General features: G+C 46.6%; 3 protein-coding genes and 1 long non-coding RNA gene across 4 annotated transcripts; 2 read left to right on the top strand and 2 right to left on the bottom strand.

Annotated features, from left to right (window-relative positions):
• Window positions 1-910: 910 nt before the first annotated feature.
• Window positions 911-2395, bottom strand: LOC100837161 (reticulon-like protein B4). The gene is made up of 5 exons (XM_003565267.4): window positions 2236-2395; window positions 1969-2149; window positions 1588-1729; window positions 1411-1480; window positions 911-1297 (listed from the first exon to the last, which is right to left on the bottom strand). The coding sequence occupies exons 1-5, from the start codon at window positions 2375-2377 to the stop codon at window positions 1134-1136; spliced, it is 699 nt and encodes a 232-aa protein (XP_003565315.2). The 5' UTR covers window positions 2378-2395; the 3' UTR covers window positions 911-1133.
• Window positions 2396-4441: 2046 nt separating this feature from the next.
• On the top strand, window positions 4442-6482 carry LOC112271106. Its single transcript, XR_002963973.1, has 3 exons — window positions 4442-4578; window positions 4736-4932; window positions 6402-6482. It is a non-coding gene; the product is annotated as an uncharacterized LOC112271106 (long non-coding RNA).
• Window positions 6483-6897: 415 nt separating this feature from the next.
• LOC100831238 (L-Ala-D/L-amino acid epimerase) lies at window positions 6898-10515 on the top strand. The gene is made up of 7 exons (XM_003568224.4): window positions 6898-7495; window positions 8100-8210; window positions 8304-8520; window positions 8697-9030; window positions 9191-9252; window positions 9684-9760; window positions 10120-10515. The coding sequence occupies exons 1-7, from the start codon at window positions 6974-6976 to the stop codon at window positions 10123-10125; spliced, it is 1329 nt and encodes a 442-aa protein (XP_003568272.1). The 5' UTR covers window positions 6898-6973; the 3' UTR covers window positions 10126-10515.
• Window positions 10516-12489: 1974 nt separating this feature from the next.
• Window positions 12490-14566, bottom strand: LOC100828687 (putative glutamine amidotransferase GAT1_2.1). Its single transcript, XM_003568215.4, has 2 exons — window positions 14131-14566; window positions 12490-14048 (listed from the first exon to the last, which is right to left on the bottom strand). Exons 1-2 carry the CDS (start codon window positions 14216-14218, stop codon window positions 12775-12777), a joined length of 1362 nt encoding a protein of 453 aa, XP_003568263.1. The 5' UTR covers window positions 14219-14566; the 3' UTR covers window positions 12490-12774.
• Window positions 14567-18053: the final 3487 nt, after the last annotated feature.

The following is an 18053-nucleotide window of genomic DNA, read 5'->3' as shown; positions in this document are numbered from 1 at the left end:
GTGCGACGACGGGCCGCTGGTTCGGTACACTGAACCAGACGGAGTAGTGCCACTTCCTCTTCCTCCCCGAGTCCCTGATCGTGACACTATCCCACACACACACACACACACGGGCAGAGGGAGGCCTGCTTTTCATTTTCAGCTCACATACATTATACTGGTACTCTCCCGATATATGCGTCGACGGATACACACGGCCCTGAGGCCCTTTGAAAAATAAGATGTGATCACGCATGTTGGCAGGACGATGACGAATAACGTTGCTGTAGTATGAATGGACAAGACGATGGATCTAAAGCTGACCTCCTGTCGCCATAGCGTTGCTGCATGACCGAGTTCCTGCGTGCGTGCATGCATGGTCCCTGAATCTTCAATGTTACGCTGCACGATCCATCTATCCATGATCCATCAATGTCAGTGTTGCTGTCATCATCTTGGTGGTTCTACAATGCACTCTCTTATCTTTTCTGGCATGACGGAGAAGGGTTAATTTGTTTAGGAGGGGGTAAGAGTAAAGATATGTGTCTGTGACAGCGACCAAGAAGTAGGTCTCGACAGGGCCACGTCCAATCCATCCATTCATTTAATCCTCTCAACAAATCAGGATGAGATCATCTTCTTCCTTCCCCACCATCAGAGGCAGAAAAGCAGGACACAGATCACACACAGGGACTTATTAGTATCACTGTTGATTACCTCAGGCAGAGGGAATATGATCTCCATCCGATACAGCCACGCTCAGGTCAGGTGCGTGTCGCTGTCCTTTGCCCCTTGCCTTGTTCTCGATCCGCCATTAATGGTGGAGCCCATGTGTTCCATGACAAACCAACCGATCGTCCATCCATCCGTCCAACACGGTCTCTCACGGACACGAGAAAAAAGCGTTAAAGATCAAGATCAAGAGCAGAAGTAGGTAAAAGGTGTTCTGATCACACACTCGCACCAAACCACCGTAAAGTGCACGCCAGGGAAGATCCACGAAATCCATGCAATCTATAGCTTATGATCGATGTTTCAGTGGCTCTCAGCTCAATTCAAGCCTTATTCTGAACCTACATATTTACAGATCTGCAGCTCCGTCTCTGTACATCTTCAGGGTTTGTTGTATATTCTCTGAAGAACTATGGTTAAATTCAGTGGACAGTAGCCCCTGCGCCTCTTGGGATCTTCCTGAGAACGCCTGAATCCATCTCCGCGAAGTGGCTCCGGAGATCGTGCACCGCTCTGGCTGCCAGGTGGTCCACCTCGCTCTCGTACCGCTCGTACAGCGCCGGCACCGTCATGCCGAACACCACAACTGCCAGAGGAAACAGAGCCAATGAGCACTGTGAACCAAAGAAGCCCTAAAGAAGAAGAACCGGGAATTCCTGTCTGGGATTACGACAAGATGAGTTGGGTTGAGTTGGTTACCGAGGTAGAGCAGGGTGAGGGAGCTGAAGCAGCTGGCGATCACTGACCCGATGTACAGAGACGCCACCGTCTGCAAACAACATTGCGTATCAAATGTTCAGATGCAGATTATTCAGGGATGGATTTATAGATATGTTGGTAATATTTTGTGTGGAGTGAGTTGATTATTGTTATTACAAGGATGAACATCTTGATGTCCTTGCCGCAGGCAATGTCGTATAGCCTGTAGACGAACCAGGTGAGCCTCCTGTGCAAGCCCAGGATCACCTGCCTGGCGGTCCTCTCCGACAACAGGGTTTCAGGGATTCTTGGAACAGGCCTGCACACGGTGAACATCACAAAACTCAGAGGAAATTTAAAAGGTTCGGGCTTGAGAATATAATCGAAACTAAAAACATGGAAGCTCAATGGGCTGCTTTGATGCTTAGTGGGCCTTGGTTATAGATCTTTAAATGGGCTGGCTGGCTGGCTGGAGGGTTGCAATAGGCTGGAAGGTTGTCAAAGTCTGAAACAGAATTTTACTGCAAGACTGAAAACAGATGCAGTAGAGTACAGTACAGGTTGAGGAAACCAGAGGCGTTGGTCCAGATGAAGAAGGTGAGCATGGCGATCATGGCGGCGTAGCACGCCAGCGTGAGGAAGTGGAACTCGGCGACCTCGAACAGCACCCACGCCGCCGTCGCCGCGCCGAGGATCGACGCCGACACCTCCTTCCTCCTCCACAGGATGATGTCCGCGGCTGCACATGCATCGATTCAATATCAGAAAGATTAGCATTTCACATTGGTTTGAATGTAGTTTGAAACAATAAATTGTACTAGTCACCTTGGCGTCCACCAAGGGCGGCATGGAGCGGCCTTTCCCTGCCGAAGAGCCTGGGCGCCCTGTGGCTGTGCGTTGCAGGAAACCTTGTCGCCATTTTTTTGCTGCTGGTTCGAGGTTTTCGATGAAGTTCTCCCGAGCACATTTGTTTCTTCTTATAAGTTACGTAAGTACAGTTATAACCTTGGCAGTTTTCAAGGGCAAAAGGAAAGTATAACTTTGGCTCGAGGCTTTTGTTTGATGCTTTGGCGTGTTCAGAACAATACTTTGGTGTTCCAGGGGTGCCTTTTGGAGTTGGGATCCGATCCAAACCTTTTGATTCTGGATTCTTTTTTTGCTGGGTGAATGAAACAGACATGCGTTTCTTGCGCTACAAATGACTCCTTAATTTGTCTGGCAGGGTAATCAATTTACGTGAGTCACTGCATCTTCCTTGAGTATAATATACAGCAAATAAACTTGAAACTTTTGTCTTGCTCTTTCCTGGAACTGTTTTTAGCATCTGCATTCTACTATTGGAAGATTCATCTTTGACTTAGGTGTGCAATTTCAAAAAGTAAATTTTAATCAGGTGCAAAACAAGGTTATTAGGCATCATCACACACACAGGGCTCACTTCATAATTTTATATAATTCAGGGAGGAACCTCAGATCCTCCCGGTATCACATAGATCACGAGCTAGCTAGTCCAAAAACAGCTGATTATTCCAGTGAGTGAACATCCATGCATGCTAGATCTAGTAGTTAACTAGTGTTGTAAGGGTTCTGCTGCCCCATGATGCCCCTGAGGGGTGCAGACGGTGCACCTGCAGCGGCTGGGGACGCCATTGTTGTCTGGGAGGCAGTCGCCCTGGCTAGTGCAGCCCTTGCACCCGGCGGAGATGCCCGCAAAAATTTCGTCACATTTGGCGGTGCAAGCGTTGGAATCACACGGTGCGTCGTACGCGATCGAAGACGCGCAGTTTTCGATCCCCGCTGCGTCGTCAAAATAAATTCAGACCGTCAGTTAACCACAGGACTTATATGTATGTGTATGTATTAGGAGGAATCAACGTTTTTTGGATTTAAACGACCGAGAAATGAGTACCTGACGCTACCACGAGGAGGACTGCAAAGGTCGCCAGGAGCAGCGTCTGGGCAGTCTTCATCTTCTTTGTAGGTGGCCGGGCTAGCTGGTCAGTCGATCGATGGTAAGTGTTGCTGAATGCTTGTCGATCTCTGGTCTGTGAGTTGTGGAGAACATAGACAGGGTGCCCTTTATATATAGTGGTAAACGTCAAGAGTTGATAACTCACGCCAATTAAACTGGAGTAATAGCATTTACCCTCCTTGATTTGTGGACTCATAACTGATACCAAACTAATACAGCATTTACGCTCATTGATTTGTGGACAAACATATGCAGAAATATCTTACTGAGAATACCAAGATATATAGAATACCCCGTATATATTTGGAAGCAGTTACATTCATTAAGTGTCGATAAAAATAGCAGTTAAAAAGAAGATTTTTTTTTGAGCGGATGTCAAAAGGAAGATAAAAATAGCAGTCCCGGCCCGTCCTGTGTCGAGGGGCCTCGGGCGATCCATCATCCATGGCGCTAGCTATCTCGGTCGAAGAACTGGGCCTGATGTTGACGATGGGCCTGGAGCGCATGAGAGAGGTGATAGAGAAAAATGAAATGCGAACAGAGCATGTGTATTTTCGTTGGGCCGTGTGTATTTTCGTTGGCCCAAGCAGGCAGCGGACCGCAGGAGAAGGCAGGGAGTAGTAATCGAGAGTGTGGTAGCTCCCCTAAAACAAAAAATAGAGTGTGTGGTAGCAAAGCGAATGAGAAAATAGCCTTTTAAAGTGACTTTCAGATCCGTACGTAGATGGTTTTTAAAAGAAGGTGTACAAAAAGCAAGCCTCATATATAGTAGTTTTGTAGTACGGAGTAGTCGAAAACATGGACATATATTCATCCACAAAATACTGCACTTAATCCCTAATAAACATGGGCTTTAGTGTGATGCAATTTCAAACTTGGCCTTCCCGGGCTCCCGGCTTGATACTAAAAAAAAGCATGAATTGATAACCAAGTTACTTATTATTTGACACGACTTATCCAAGCTCTTACTTTAGGCCGACATCAAGATTAATAATCAGCGTTGATATCACATCCGCTATAAATAGGTACGCCCTCTCATTTGTTGTTCTCCACAGCTAGCTCACCGGTCACAAGATAGACAAAACTATCAACACCACCATCTAGCTATCAAAATTACATCTAATATAATTAAAATAAGATGAGGTTTGCTCTGGCTCTACTCCCAGTGACCCTCGCCTTACTCATGCTAGCATCAGGTATGCCATTATATTCTCCTGTGCTTCATGCAAATGATACTTTCTTCGATCCGTAATAAGGGTCGGTGATTCAAGTGTGTCGGCGACACTTATTATGGATCGGAGGGAGTGCATGGCCATGGTATATGTGACTCTCATGCATGGTGGCATTGTGCAGATGCAAATGAAGAACAATGCACGACGGTAACCAAGAAAAAGTTTGGTGGGTGTTTGCAAGGTGCCTGTGAGGACGACTGCCATGAATTGGAGAAGAGGCACTACCCTGCCCTGATGCCGAGTGTGTTCATAAGGGGTGCAAGTGCACCTTCTGCAGATATCCTTGGGGAAAACAAATAGGAGTGTAAAGCCTACAAGGTTAGTCTACTCTAGCTTATGTAGGTTTGGCCTTTTACAGTTTCGTCACCAGAGATTCGAAGAATTATCAAGATGCAAATGGTCTAATTAGAGAAGGTTGGCTCCAAAGATTTTTTGTCCATAACTTTCGGTTTGTCTGAAAAATCTTTGTTGTTGTTCAATCTTTTTGATCAATTGTACTCGGTTCACTGAATAAAAATATATATTTGTTGTTTAAAAAATCCTCCGGAAAAATAAGCAGGGATGCACTAAATTGCTAAGTTAAGGTTAATTCGTGCATGCTTAATTTGTTCACTGTAATAATTAATTAACACCAATAGCGTCGTGTCTATGTGTATATGGTGTAGTAGATCAGGGATATTAAACAGTGTGTTTGAAAAAAGGATGCATAATACGGTATCAATTTAATATCTAGGGCATACAATGACTATTAGAAAAAGAAAAATGTAGTTCCCACGAGAAAAGAAAAAATCCCCAACGATCCGAGTGACGATCGGCCGGAGAAACAGTGAACTTTGGAAGAGTACGACCTGGCTAACTAGGACGTTTTGGCCTGCTCGTTTTTTTTTAACCATCATGCAACCACCACGATGAGGACATAAAAGCTGTGTTAGAAAAAGAAGCTCTGCCTGCTTACAAAATTAACATGAATGACGTGGCCAGCTAGGACGTCACATGGACGGGGCAGAAAGAGCCGCTTCAAATATCCGCATCTTTCCTCTGGCTAGTTGATGACCGGCCGGCCCGTTCAGTGTAAAAATGTGTAAATGTATTACTCCCTCCGTCCTAAAGAGGATGTCACAAATTTTTCAAAATATGGATGTATCTAGACAAATTTAGACAAATTTCAGACATCTTTTTTTGGACGGAAAAAGTATGCTTCTTCCGTTTCTAAATTTTTGTAAATTAAAATAACAATCAGGATTTAGAAACAAATGTTGTGATATGATTGGGCGGCTCTGGATAACCCGACGAAGGAGCCGCCTGCGGTCGCTGCATTCAGGTAAACAATGCCGGCACCTATGATTACAAGTAATGCACGAGGCTAACCGAAACCTACATCTCCACTTTACTGATAATGTGCTGCGTCCGCTGACGCATAACATAGTAGTTAAGTTAATGCAAGGTGCATAAATTTGCTTTCAAGCATCGAGAGGAACAATGCTTTGCTTTGTACTACAATCATAGCGCTGTTTTCTTAAGTACGTGGTTAAACCCCACCCCCTGGATTATAATATCAATGTGGTTCATTCCAACTATAGTTAGGTAGTGCGATCGATCTTATCACCAACTAGATCAAAAAAAAAAACCCCTAGATTTTGACCTGCCCTTACCTTACAACTTTACAAGTCAAGTACAGTACATAAAACAAAAAACGCCTCCTAGGTGGTCGCAAGGGGCATGTATGGTGCACTCTCATCTTTTTTAGAGCAAACAGCAAGGGTCATGCTTCTGTTCTCCTTTGGCAGATCCAGATTTTAATGGCCAACTAAGTACAGTGTTTAGCTAGTGATGAGGAGGGACATTAAATCGACCCAGTTGACAGTGACCACGATGACAATGAGCAGTGAGTCGCGCTCGTGCCTCACATGGACATGGTAGGCATCGGCGAAAAGCAACCATGAGCCGAGGGGACCCACCTGTCATAGAGTAGCTGGGACAACTCGCTCCACGACGAAACGCCGCAAACAGCCACGACGGCATTCTCCGCGCTCACCGACAGGTGGGACCATAGGGGGTTCTGTGCCGGCTTGGCGCTAGACAGACAGAGAGCTAGCCTGACACGCGGGCCCAAGGTGGCAGTGACAGTTATCCGTGCTCCACTACCTTGTCAACTCCGTCACGGAGGAGCAGTGCTCTAGCGGAGATGCCCGCGACGGCATCGGCCGTCCCACTGGCAGCTGGGCCCTTCTTGTCAGTTGTCATTGCTCCCAACCACTCTATATAGAGGAGCAGAGCAGCAGCTCGTCTTCCTCCGGCCGGCATCCCCACCAATCTCCGCATCCTCCACCGAGTTCCCCACTCCCCAGTGTCGGTCGCAATGGACACCTCCGTCTCCTCCTCCTCCTCCTCGCCGCTTCTCCGGCTTTCTCGAAACTCCACCAGCCCGAGATCGACCGTCAACCCGGGTCCTCGCGTGGCCCCGGCCCGCGGCGGCGGCCGCCAGCTCCCCGCCGTCACCCGCCTCCGCGCCATCTCACCGTCTCCATCTCCGACGCCGCCGATGGAGACCTTCGGCTTCGAGGCTCTCAAGGAGACCTTCTCCGTGGACGTGTCCGCGGCGGAGGCGCGCCCGCTCGACGTGCCGCTGGCGGCGCCCTTCACCATCGCGTCCTCGCGCCTGGAGTCCGTCTCCAACGTCGCCGTGCGCGTCGAGCTCTCCAGCGGCGCCGTCGGCTGGGGCGAGGCCCCCGTCCTGCCCTCCGTCACCGCCGAGGACCAGCCCGCCGCGCTTGCCGCCGTCGGCCGCGCCTGCGCCAAGCTCGCCGGCGCCCCCAGCGCGCCCCTCGGCGCCGTGCTCGAGGACGTCGCCGCCGCGCTCCCTGGACACGCCTTCGCCTCGGTGAGTCCACAATTCAGTTTCCTAGCAAACCGATTTTCCCAGTCAGTTGCCGTAGTTTGATTGACTCTGTGTGGTGACGAGTGCTTGATTATCCGGGCTGAAAAGCCTGTGTTGTTGGGCAAACCTGAGAGTCCGTATAGAGTGGGCTCTTTTATCAGATGTTGATGGGGAAAGTCTAGGCCTTGATGTAGATGGCGATCGAGGTGATTGGCCGCTGCTGGTGTTTTACAGCCGATGTGCATACTGAAACAACCCATTTTATCCTGAAAGGAAATTTAAGGAACTATAGGAACACAAGCCTGAAGCCTGCAACACCAGAGAAATTACACACAAAATCAGAATGGTCCTAACTTCAAAGCACAAACTTGGTTTCAGTTCTGAAATTTTGATCATTCTAGGCCACACATAACTGTTCTGTTTATTTCTTTTGGAATTCAGAGAGGGTGAATGCAAGGAGCTGACATGTAGTATCCAATGCTCTTTTTTAGCTCTATATTATCCAATTTTTTTGGCCTCTTAATGACTACGCAAGTATTTCCCTGCTGTTTGGATGCAAGAATTGTCTCCTGTTGTGTGTATTAAATTGTGCTCTTCTTCAATGAAGGCCAGAGCAGGAGTGGAGATGGCAGTGATTGATGCAGTTGCTAATAGCATCCGCGTACCTCTGTGGAGATTATTTGGAGGAGCATCAAATAGCGTGACAACTGACATCACGGTATGGTTATCATACTATTCTTGCTGTGAGTTGTTAAGCATGCTTGCGGTTGCTTTATAAAAAATGTTAAATTCATGTATTTTCTGAATTTAGATTCCAATCGTGACACCAAATGAAGCTGCTCAATTGGCTGCAAAATATCGAGGACAGGGGTTTCAAACTCTAAAGCTCAAAGTAGGGAAAAACTTGAACTCAGATATAGAAGTTCTGAAGGCTATACGTCTTGTCCATCCTGATTGCTCATTTATTTTGGATGCAAATGAAGGGTATACAGCAAATCAAGCCATTGAAGTTCTTGACAGACTAAACGGTCTGTACTCCTGCACGTTTTATGCTACTACAGGATTTTCAGTTTTAGTCTGTCCTCAGTATGTTCAGCCTTTTCTTTTTTTTAGGCAAATTGTTCAGCCTTTTCACTGTGACATTTCAGTCTTTATAATGTTTTCTGGTACTTAAGTTATTGTCTCCAATGTTCATTGGTTTCAGAAATGGGAGTGACTCCTGTACTCTTTGAGCAACCAGTTCATAGAGATGATTGGGAAGGCCTCCGTGATGTTAGCACTGCTGCCATGGAGAAATACAGAGTTGCTGTTGCTGCTGATGAAAGTTGTCGGGGTTTACTTGATGCTCAGAAAATAATAAATGGAAATCTTTCTCATGTTATTAACATCAAACTGGCAAAGTTAGGGGTTCTTGGAGCCCTCGAAGTAATTGATGCTGCGAGAAAGGCTGGTATTGCACTGATGATTGGTGGTATGGTCGAGACTAGGATTGCCATGGGCTTTGCTGGTCATCTAGCTGCTGGGCTTGGTTGTTTCAGGTTGGTTACTTGCGAAATATGCCCTGCCAAAAGGTTGATTTTCATTAACCAGAGATGATGTCACTAGGTTGTTCAAGCTGGAAGATGTAGCGCAATGTTTTTGACCTTCTATCTGTCAAAATTAGGTGCTAAACTGGTCCTTCCCATTTTGTGGTTGCAGTTTTATTGACCTGGACACACCTCTTTTGTTGTCTGAAGATCCAGTTTACGGTGGCTATGAAGGTAGTCTTGCACCAAATTCTCTATATCTGCAATTCCTTATTGTAAAAATGTTACATCAGTCATACAGTAATGCCTTCACCTTTTGTTCGCATATCATGCCATGGATGGTTTTTTTCTTGAGTTGGCGTAATATATCAAACCACACCTTTTCATATCTCAAGATCCCATTTGAGAAAACCACGTATATTGTGAAAGTTATGTTGACAGAGATCCCATTTGAGCAAACCACTTATATTGTGAAAAATATGTCATTATTTATTTCTATTAAAATTATTATACTGTATTTCCAAAGCTTAGCTGTCATAGATCTAGTTATAATACTGTTCTTTTTTTTCTGTTTGAAAAGCTAACGGTCTTCTCTCCTTGTAAGCCATGGATCTTCAATGTAAATCGAGATTCTTTTATTTGACTTGCCCAACTTCTTTCTTCAGCTTCTGGACCTCTCTACAAGTTCACGAATGCCCGAGGTCATGGTGGTTTCCTTCACTTGGACAATAACAATGGATCAGTATGTCACACCTCACTCATTGCTCAACTCGAACCAAAATTTCCGTTAAATATTTTATATACTTCCTAGTATTCAAATGCTGCACTCAACAAAAAATGTAGCCAGTTACAAACAATGTTTTGAGCAGCTGCAGTAAACTCAGATTTACTTATCGAATGTGGTTACAAATAAGTTTACATGGACATCCCACATATGATCATCTGACAACAGCGAACTTTCGAATCAAAATTTATTCAGGAAAAGAAGGCATTGATCCTATTTCATTCATCATGGGATAAATGAAAAACAGTGACTTCTGTAATCTTAGCGGTTTGTTCTGAATCTAACGCGCTGAAGTCCGAACTATGTTTTTCTGTCAGAAATGAAGAATGGTTAAGGCACGCCTCTGCTCTTCCGGAACTTCATAAAGCATATCAACACACGCAGTGTAAAATTATGACATTCGAAGACTTGTCAGGTGGAACTGAAATCAAACAAGCAACTGTGACTCCGTGGCATGAAAAGTTCCATCTATGATCTATGTAATGTTGCAAGTCCAGTGAGGCCTTGAGTATTTATGATCAGGCTGTAGATAGATGTTCAGAAGGCCTCCTCTAGTTTGGCTGGCATTGTTGTTGTATCAAAACAAAATAGTGCAGTAACTGCTCCACAGATGTATAAGTACCGCGAAAGCAGACCTTCATAAGCTACAAAGAGTCTGTTCTCCTTGTATTCGCGTCAGTCTTAATAATGTTTTCACGATGAACTGTGCTTCACTTCGCTGTGGGTTTAGGATAGCTTGGCTTTGAAGTGGTATACTGTTTGGGATTATACATCCGCTCTTTGGCCAATTGAGCTAGGCCTCTTCCTACATAAAAAGTATGCATGGAAATGATACCTTGCGAGCTGCTTAACTAGTCTTGTTTTATTTCCAATCTGGGTGGCTTCGGGTTTAGGATAGTTTGGGCTCGAAGTGGTAAACTATTTGGGCTTGGCTAGCCCAATTGAACAAAATGAGCAGTCATGTGTTTATCCATATATTATTGCACTTAATTGCTACTAACTTGGCATTACTTATCCAACCTTTAGTTTCAGTTTTACTTCGAGATGGTAGCAATGAGCATTCATATCACCTCTGCTATCCTCTGCTATAAGAAGTTTCAGCCCTCTCGTGTCCTCTTCATCACAACTCCAACATTCAACGGCCAAACAACACTTTTGAGCAACACCACATTCTAACTCTCGTCTTCTCCTGCTAGCATCAGGTACCATTAATTTACCAAAATTGATGGTACTTGATGCTCGAGGAAGGCGACGGTTAGGAGCAGAGGTAGAGCAAACCTCATCTTAGTATGCGGCATTTTTCGAATTCACCAAAATTGCAGTGGCATATATCGAATTAATTTCAATTTATTTCATCAATCAACCAAGAAATTATTTGTATTAGTATGTGGCATGTATCTCTAGCTTAGCCGTGATAATCTTTGCAGATGCGAAAGTGGAACATTTTATGGAACTCGTGAAGCAAGAACGGATATGTGTACGCCAGCAGCTGCGAGAGAGAATTGCTGACAGAGGAAAATCAACCATTGCACCTATGAGGGCTACTGTATTGGAAACTCGTGCAAGTTTGTGGCATACAATGAGGGAACCAGGTGCGATTCTCAGGTCCAGCAGGCCCAGGCTCCAGCAATGGAACATGCTGACTGGCTAAAGTTAAGTTAAGTTCGGTTTTCGGTTCATGTTGAGAAAAGAAAAACAAATATATGCCATGATCAGTAAAGACTTCTATTGGAAAGAGGTGGTATAGTGATCAATATAGCTCTTTCCTTTCTTGTTCCCTGTAAGAAAGGCTGGTCATTTTCGTTTGCAATATAATGGGAAGGGGAGAGCCGGATTGAAAAAGTAAAACATAAATTTAAAACAACTACTGAATGAGAGAGCAAGGTAAACTAAAACTAAATACAAGTTGTGGCAAGTAGGATTGTTGATTCACCTTGAATATATGGGGGGGGCAATGAACACGTACAGTTGATGTTAATTAGATGTAGCAGTGAGGCATGCAAGTAGGGGAATTAACATGCCTTAAACTTTTCATTTTTTAGAAGAATTTGCATGCCTTAACTTCCTGAACCGGTCAGATCAGCCTTCTCTTCCTGCCCAGGCTGCAATGTCGATCCGGCCTTGTAGCTTCCCGACGCCTATGACTGGCAGTTGGACAAGTATCAGTGCGTTTGGTCCATCACCATGCAGAAGATTTGCAACCTGTTAAACATGCATGCTTGACATGTCCGTGCGTTTGGTCCGACAGTTTTGAGTAGTAGTGCTTTTGTGCTTTTGTTCAGAGTTCCAAAACAACTTGAGCTCCTAGTCCTAGACTGTCCGTCCGTCTGCTGTGTGGCTTCGATAGAAACTTTCCAGTGTGATCCATCAAGAACTTTGCTAGTATCTTTTCTTATCATGGAATTTAATTCCTGCAATAGTCCGTGAATTAACAGTTTTGTTTTGTCACACTGAATGCAACCCAATTAAACATCTGTGCTAGCTAACTGCACTTTGGCTAGCTGTTACACGCTTGCTAGTTTGACGAAAAGATAGGTGTGGTTGACGAGCTGGCCATCACAGCATCACTGGATCAGAATGACACCCCAGCAAGATACACAACGAATTACTACGTGCTAACTTAGCCGTTTTTTTGCTCTTGTTCTTCCCTGTGACCAAACACGGAAACACCCCAGCAAGGAAGGGAATTCATCAAAGTCAGCGGCCAGACCGCTCGAGCAGATAGATGCATTGTACGTACAGGATACATAGAAACGAAGTGAAACAAGCAGGCGGCAATAAGCAAACCCAAAGTCCTAACTCCCAAACCTTCTGGAGACTGTCTGACGCAACGCCATGTACATATATATTTTCTCGTCAGCATACTTCACATCGGCACCACGCCAAGAATTGATTCAGGATTTGCCAATGCAGGCATTGCGCAGAGGGATCAGATACATCATCAGTTAACTCACGCAGCAGGCTGAAGGGAGCTAGCTACTAGCAGCTAATTTGGCGTCGAGCACCTCGGCGCAGATGCTGCCCATGGCGCGGTAGAAGGCGGCGAGGCTGGAGAGCTGCGATGCCGACATCTTGGCCATGAGCGCCCTCGCCGCGCCCTCCCTCTCCTCGCTCTGCTGCGCCTTCACCCTGTCCATGTACCCGGACGCGTTCCGCACCGTCGCGCCCATCTGCTTCAGCCTCTTCTCCTGCTGCGCGCTCAGCGCCGCCGCCGTGGACTCCGGCTCCATGATCTCGGCGCCGGCGTCGAACTCCTCCTCCGTCCGCGCTCCGCCATTGCCGCCGCCTCGGCCGAAGGTGTAGCACAGGTTCTTGGCAAGCGATAAGCTCCGGAGGATCACCTTGCGCTGCTGCTTCTCCGGCTTGGCCTGCGCGCGCACGGGCGCGTCCAGAGCGCGCGCCGGCATGGGCATGGGCATGGGCATGGGCTTGAGCTTGAGCTTGAGCTTGAGCTGCTGCTTGGCCTGGTAGGCGGCGGCGGCGCGGACGAACTCGCGGTAGGGAACGGGGCAGCCGGGGTAGTCGAACTCGTCTTCTTCTCCGGCTCCGGCGGAGGCGCACTGCTTGCGCATGCGCTCCGGGTGGAACTGGAGCCCCACGGCGAACTTCCCTTCCCCGGGGCTGTACTCAGCCGGGTCGTAGAAGGCCTCCACGAGCCCGTCCGGCGCGAACGCCATGGGCGCGAACCGCGGCGCCAGGCGGCGGACGCCCTGGTGGTGGTAGCTGTTCACCATGATCGTCTCGTCCTCCACGGCGAACCAGTCGCGCAGCGGCGTGCCCGGGAGCACGCGCACCGGGTGCCGGTGCGCGTCGTAGTCGCCATAGTCGATGTGCCGAACCACGGCGCCATGGCCGCCGAGCTCGAGCTCGAGGTCGCGATAGAGGGAGCCGCCGGAGGCGACGTTGAGTACCTGGGAGCCGCGGCAGATGCCGAGGAAAGGGATGCCCTTGTCGAGGCAGCGGCGGGCGAGGAGGAGCTCGATGGAGTCCTTCTCGTGGTCCGCCATGGCCGCGTCGCTCGGGTGGCGCCGCCGCACGGCCTCCATCTGCTCCGCCGACAGGCCGCGGTCTTCGTCTTCGTCTCCGGCGCCGGCGGCGTAGAGGGAAGGGTCGATGTCCTCGCCCTCGCAGAGAAGGACGCCATGGATGGGCTCGAAGGCGTCGATCATGGCGTGCACGCCGGACACCCTGGGCACGATCACCGGCACCGCCCCGTAGCCCACGAGCAAGTCCAGGTGGTACTCCCCTGCATCCATGCAGCAAATGTCAGCGCCTAGTCCAATGAATCCAAGAAGAAAATACTCCTGCTAAAGAATAAGAGGACTGACCGACGAAGTCGACGAACTTGTTCTTGCGGACGGTGCGGCGGGAGACGATGAGCACGCGGGGGAGGAGATCAGGGGAGGAGGAAGTCATGGCTTTCTCTGGTCTGAGACTCTGACTATCTTTCGTGATTGTAGAAGAACAATGGCTGCTAGCTGGTGTTCTTGTTCTTGATGGATTTGGGGGAAGTTTTTGTACTCCGTATCTGGAATTCTGGATCGAGGTATTTATAGAAGGTAGTAATCAGCAGCGGTGGCACGTATAGCTGGATGAGGAAGCCGGTCTTATCTCAGAAATCGCGGCGGCCGATTCCGAGTGCGAGTTAAATGCTAGGATTACCACTACTCGTCGGAAGGAAACTACTTATTAATTTCGGTTTACCCCGTCTGGGCGCCGCGTTACAGCATAGAACACCGAAGGTCAAAGGGAGCAAATTAAAGTGTGATATACTATGAACTGCTACATGCACCCCAGAATTGCGTATGTAACGTGTGAGTCAGCATGGTTGAGCAACATGCATGCATATCCAGTACTGCGCAGCTAGCAGGGGTTACTAATTGACATGGTTTGTGACGTCTCTATTTAATTCAGAGGGAAACTAAATAGTGACGTACTTCCTCCGTTTCATAATTCTTGTCAAAATATTACATGTATTTAGACATTTTTAGGAACAGATGCATTCATTTTTGTCAAATTTGAGACAAGAATTATAAAACGGAGGGAGTACATGGATATACATCAAAAGTAGAGAATATTGTTTATCGATCCACATGTTCCAAATAGTTTTTTTTTCATGCTTTCTAAATTGATGGTGTAGGATTTCTTTCCTTGAGAATTTCTATGATATTAAGGCCTTTTCTTGCATAGATCATATAATTTAAAGACATGCATTGTGCATTGGATCATTCCTTATTGTATAAATGTGATTTTTAATTCGATTGATGTCACAAGTGACAAGTTCACTTGTTATTTGCTGATGAACATATGAGCATATAAAGCAATAAACATTAGATGCATTTTATGATGATAGTATAGTATTAATTGGAGGAGAAGAAAGGCATATGCTGAGTTAGCAAGAAAGCATGTGCTATTTGCTTGGACACATGACCTTGACGGAGTAGCTAGAGAGTTTCCGGCCGGGTACGTGTGGTACGTGCCGACGCGTGTTAATTAATTTGGTCGTTATCCTGGGGAGGCCGATCGATCTGTGACAAGCTGCTGATGTGTACGTCCCACTCAGCGCGCTCGTCTTAACCGTCGTCAGATTAACATGCCAAATTAGCTCATGCAAGCAGCTGTGGTCAAAGGCGTAACCTACGTACTCTGGCTCTACGTAGCAACGAAAGGTAGCAGTGGAGTATATACGCTCGTCTCAACAAAATAAGTGAGTCAGATTTATTTAAATATGAATGTATCTATATCTAAAATAACCGTCTAGTTACAGTAACAGAAAGTTACTCAAATACGAGACGGAGGCAGGAGTAGACAAAACGCAAAGAATAGCAGGACAGTTAACTTGGATCGTGCATAGTACTTGCTGTGTGGACGCAGCCGTGATCAGCAGGCAGGAAGAAGAAGCATCCGTGCATTATCGGATGAAGTTCAGGGTACGTACAGCGGTGGTGGACACTCCACTCGATATATCCCACACCACTGCCGCTGCTATCTAGCTGCGCACGTGCCACGCACTGCTATAGCACGCGGCTGCTCTCGGCGACGTCTACGAGGCCATGCATGCATGCATGTACAGGTCGTATCTGGTCTGAATCTTCTCGCCGCTCTCGGTCGGTCGTTTGAGCATCGTATATATCCAGGGGAGGTCATCCCTAAGGACGGACGCTTCCAACTCGATGGATCCATCGAGAATATCTCGATCTGCGAGCTTCTTCCATCCATCTGGACATGCATGCATGCTGAACACTCCGGTCGAATGGAATGCAGAGTGGAGTCAGCCACATGCACCAAAAAGGAGCGTGCTCAGACCGAAAAGCGTCCACAAGTAACCATGCGCAGCTGGATCTATGTGCTCCCTCCGTTTCATGTTACAGATTTGTCTTCGTATGAATGTATCTGTATTACTAAAAAATGTTTAAATACATGTAATATTTCGAATAAAGATTATGAAATGGAGGAATTATCTATCTGGACGCCCGTCATTAATAATTTCTTTATTTCGAATAAAGATCATGCGCTGACGACGCCATTAATAATTTCTATAGCGAGGGATGTCAAGGTCTCGGAAAAGAAATGGGCAGCCAGAAACGACGAGCTGAGAGGTAGTACGTGTGCTCACGTTGACACCGAATCATGAATGCCGGAAAATTTGTCTATCTCCTTAATTAAACCTGGGCTGCGCCTGCGCTAGCCAGCCGGAGTCGACGCGCCGCGCATGCAGCGATACACCGAAGAATCTAGCCCGGCGATCCGTCCGGATGCATGCAAGGCCTTCCAAGTTCCAAGCAAGGGTGGAGGGCCAACCGCCCGTCGATACATCGCGGCGCCTTTCAGCTTTGCAGGAGCCGTCGATCGTCACGGGAGAACCATGCGCATGATGTGTTCGCTAGCTACTGCTAATTAACACGGTTGTGCGCGTGTCTGATTCCGAGAGTCAGCGACCAGCTGCGAGCCTTACCTGAAGCTGGTGTCACAGATCCATCAAAACTCCTGGTTAATCCTCTAATCGATCTTCAGATCCGGAAAAGAAAACGCATTTTTTGCTTTGCTGGGACCTTTTTGCGATCTCCTGCTAGCAAAAATTTGCTCGAGGGGTTCGCAGCCAAAAAAAATAGCTTACCAAATGATGCTCTGCAATCTGGGTCACATCCTCTGTTCGCTTTTTTTTTTTTTTTGAGCGAGCGAACCTCTGCTCGCTGTTACACATGGAGACCAACCTCCCGTGTCGTGGGCTGCTTGACTAGGCCTGCTTCGGGTATTTCGTACAGGGGTTGAGGATTTGTTTGGGCCCGAACTGGTACGGACACTCTTCCTTTGGGCTTTTGATCGCCGAATGCACTTCGAGCAACCGCTGGGCTGATGCTCATAATTTAGGCTTCACCCCTCTCGTTCGGACGCCGCGTCTGGTCTCCTGACATTGCTTGTGTCTTTTTTTTTTAGAGTTGAATAAAGCTTGGTCTTCCCCTAAAAAAAGGAGGATGCAACTCCCTTGGCTGCACTCAAATTACTGCACACGCGGTCTTTTTAATTAGGAGTACAAAAAAACTATTTTAAGGAACATTTCCTATACATCTTGTTTGATTTGGAATCAGGAGACTTTTTTTTACTGCTCCATCCGATTCTAAATTGTTGTCGAAATATTACTTTTATATGTAGACGTTTTTTAAGAATATATACATTCATATTTAGTCAAATTTGAGTCAAGAATTTAGAATCAGATGGAGTACTTTTTATGCATCCAAATAAAAAATATCCACGGGATTCATTCTCCTGCTTAAATTTCTTTGTTTCTGTCGTAACTATGACTACAAGCTCATGTGGATAGTTACAAGTTTGCACCAAATAAATTAATGTTCACATTGGATACGTCGCCATTAATTTGGCACAACTTATCAAATCTGTTTCTTTAGTGCAATGTAATTCCAAACTCGTCCTTCCTTTCTTTGCTGGAAAGCATGAATGTACATCAACAAAAAATTACCGAACCTTTGCGCAAGATAAATAAATCATCAGAGCTATTTGGTGCAAAACTTAATGAGTGTCTTAACTGGTGATATATGTTTTGCATATGATTCCATGCATAATCTTCAATTTTCAAGAATATCTTAATGAGTGTCGATATAATCGTCCACTATAAAAAGGCTTGCCCTCTCATGTTTTACTCCTCCACAATCCACAAGTGAGATAAGGATCAACAAATAACAAGTACAGTATCTACCTCACTTCATTGAAGCTAAGATGAGACTTGCTCTGC

Source organism: Brachypodium distachyon, chromosome 2, assembly GCF_000005505.3.
Source record: "Brachypodium distachyon strain Bd21 chromosome 2, Brachypodium_distachyon_v3.0, whole genome shotgun sequence".
In the NCBI taxonomy this organism is placed as follows: Eukaryota; Viridiplantae; Streptophyta; class Magnoliopsida; order Poales; family Poaceae; genus Brachypodium; species Brachypodium distachyon.
The sequence above is the reverse complement of the archived record's forward strand: the minus strand, read 5'-3'. Positions and strand labels throughout refer to the sequence as shown.

What these genes read in the sequence shown, in the direction of transcription:
- LOC100831238 (XM_003568224.4), top strand. Translation starts at nt 6,974, where the DNA reads ATGGACACCTCCGTCTCCTCCTCCTCCTCCTCGCCGCTTCTCCGGCTT. An exon ending in CTGGACACGCCTTCGCCTCG is followed by an intron (nt 7,496 to 8,099) that starts GTGAGTCCACAA and finishes TCTTCAATGAAG; the next exon opens with GCCAGAGCAGGAGTGGAGAT. An exon ending in AGTTCTTGACAGACTAAACG is followed by an intron (nt 8,521 to 8,696) that starts GTCTGTACTCCT and finishes CATTGGTTTCAG; the next exon opens with AAATGGGAGTGACTCCTGTA.
- LOC100828687 (XM_003568215.4), bottom strand. Translation starts at nt 14,218, where the DNA reads ATGACTTCCTCCTCCCCTGATCTCCTCCCCCGCGTGCTCATCGTCTCC. An exon ending in CAAGTTCGTCGACTTCGTCG is followed by an intron (nt 14,049 to 14,130) that starts GTCAGTCCTCTT and finishes GCATGGATGCAG; the next exon opens with GGGAGTACCACCTGGACTTG.
- LOC100837161 (XM_003565267.4), bottom strand. Translation starts at nt 2,377, where the DNA reads ATGTGCTCGGGAGAACTTCATCGAAAACCTCGAACCAGCAGCAAAAAA. An exon ending in GCCTCTGGTTTCCTCAACCT is followed by an intron (nt 1,730 to 1,968) that starts GTACTGTACTCT and finishes CACCGTGTGCAG; the next exon opens with GCCTGTTCCAAGAATCCCTG. An exon ending in ACATCAAGATGTTCATCCTT is followed by an intron (nt 1,481 to 1,587) that starts GTAATAACAATA and finishes TGTTGTTTGCAG; the next exon opens with ACGGTGGCGTCTCTGTACAT.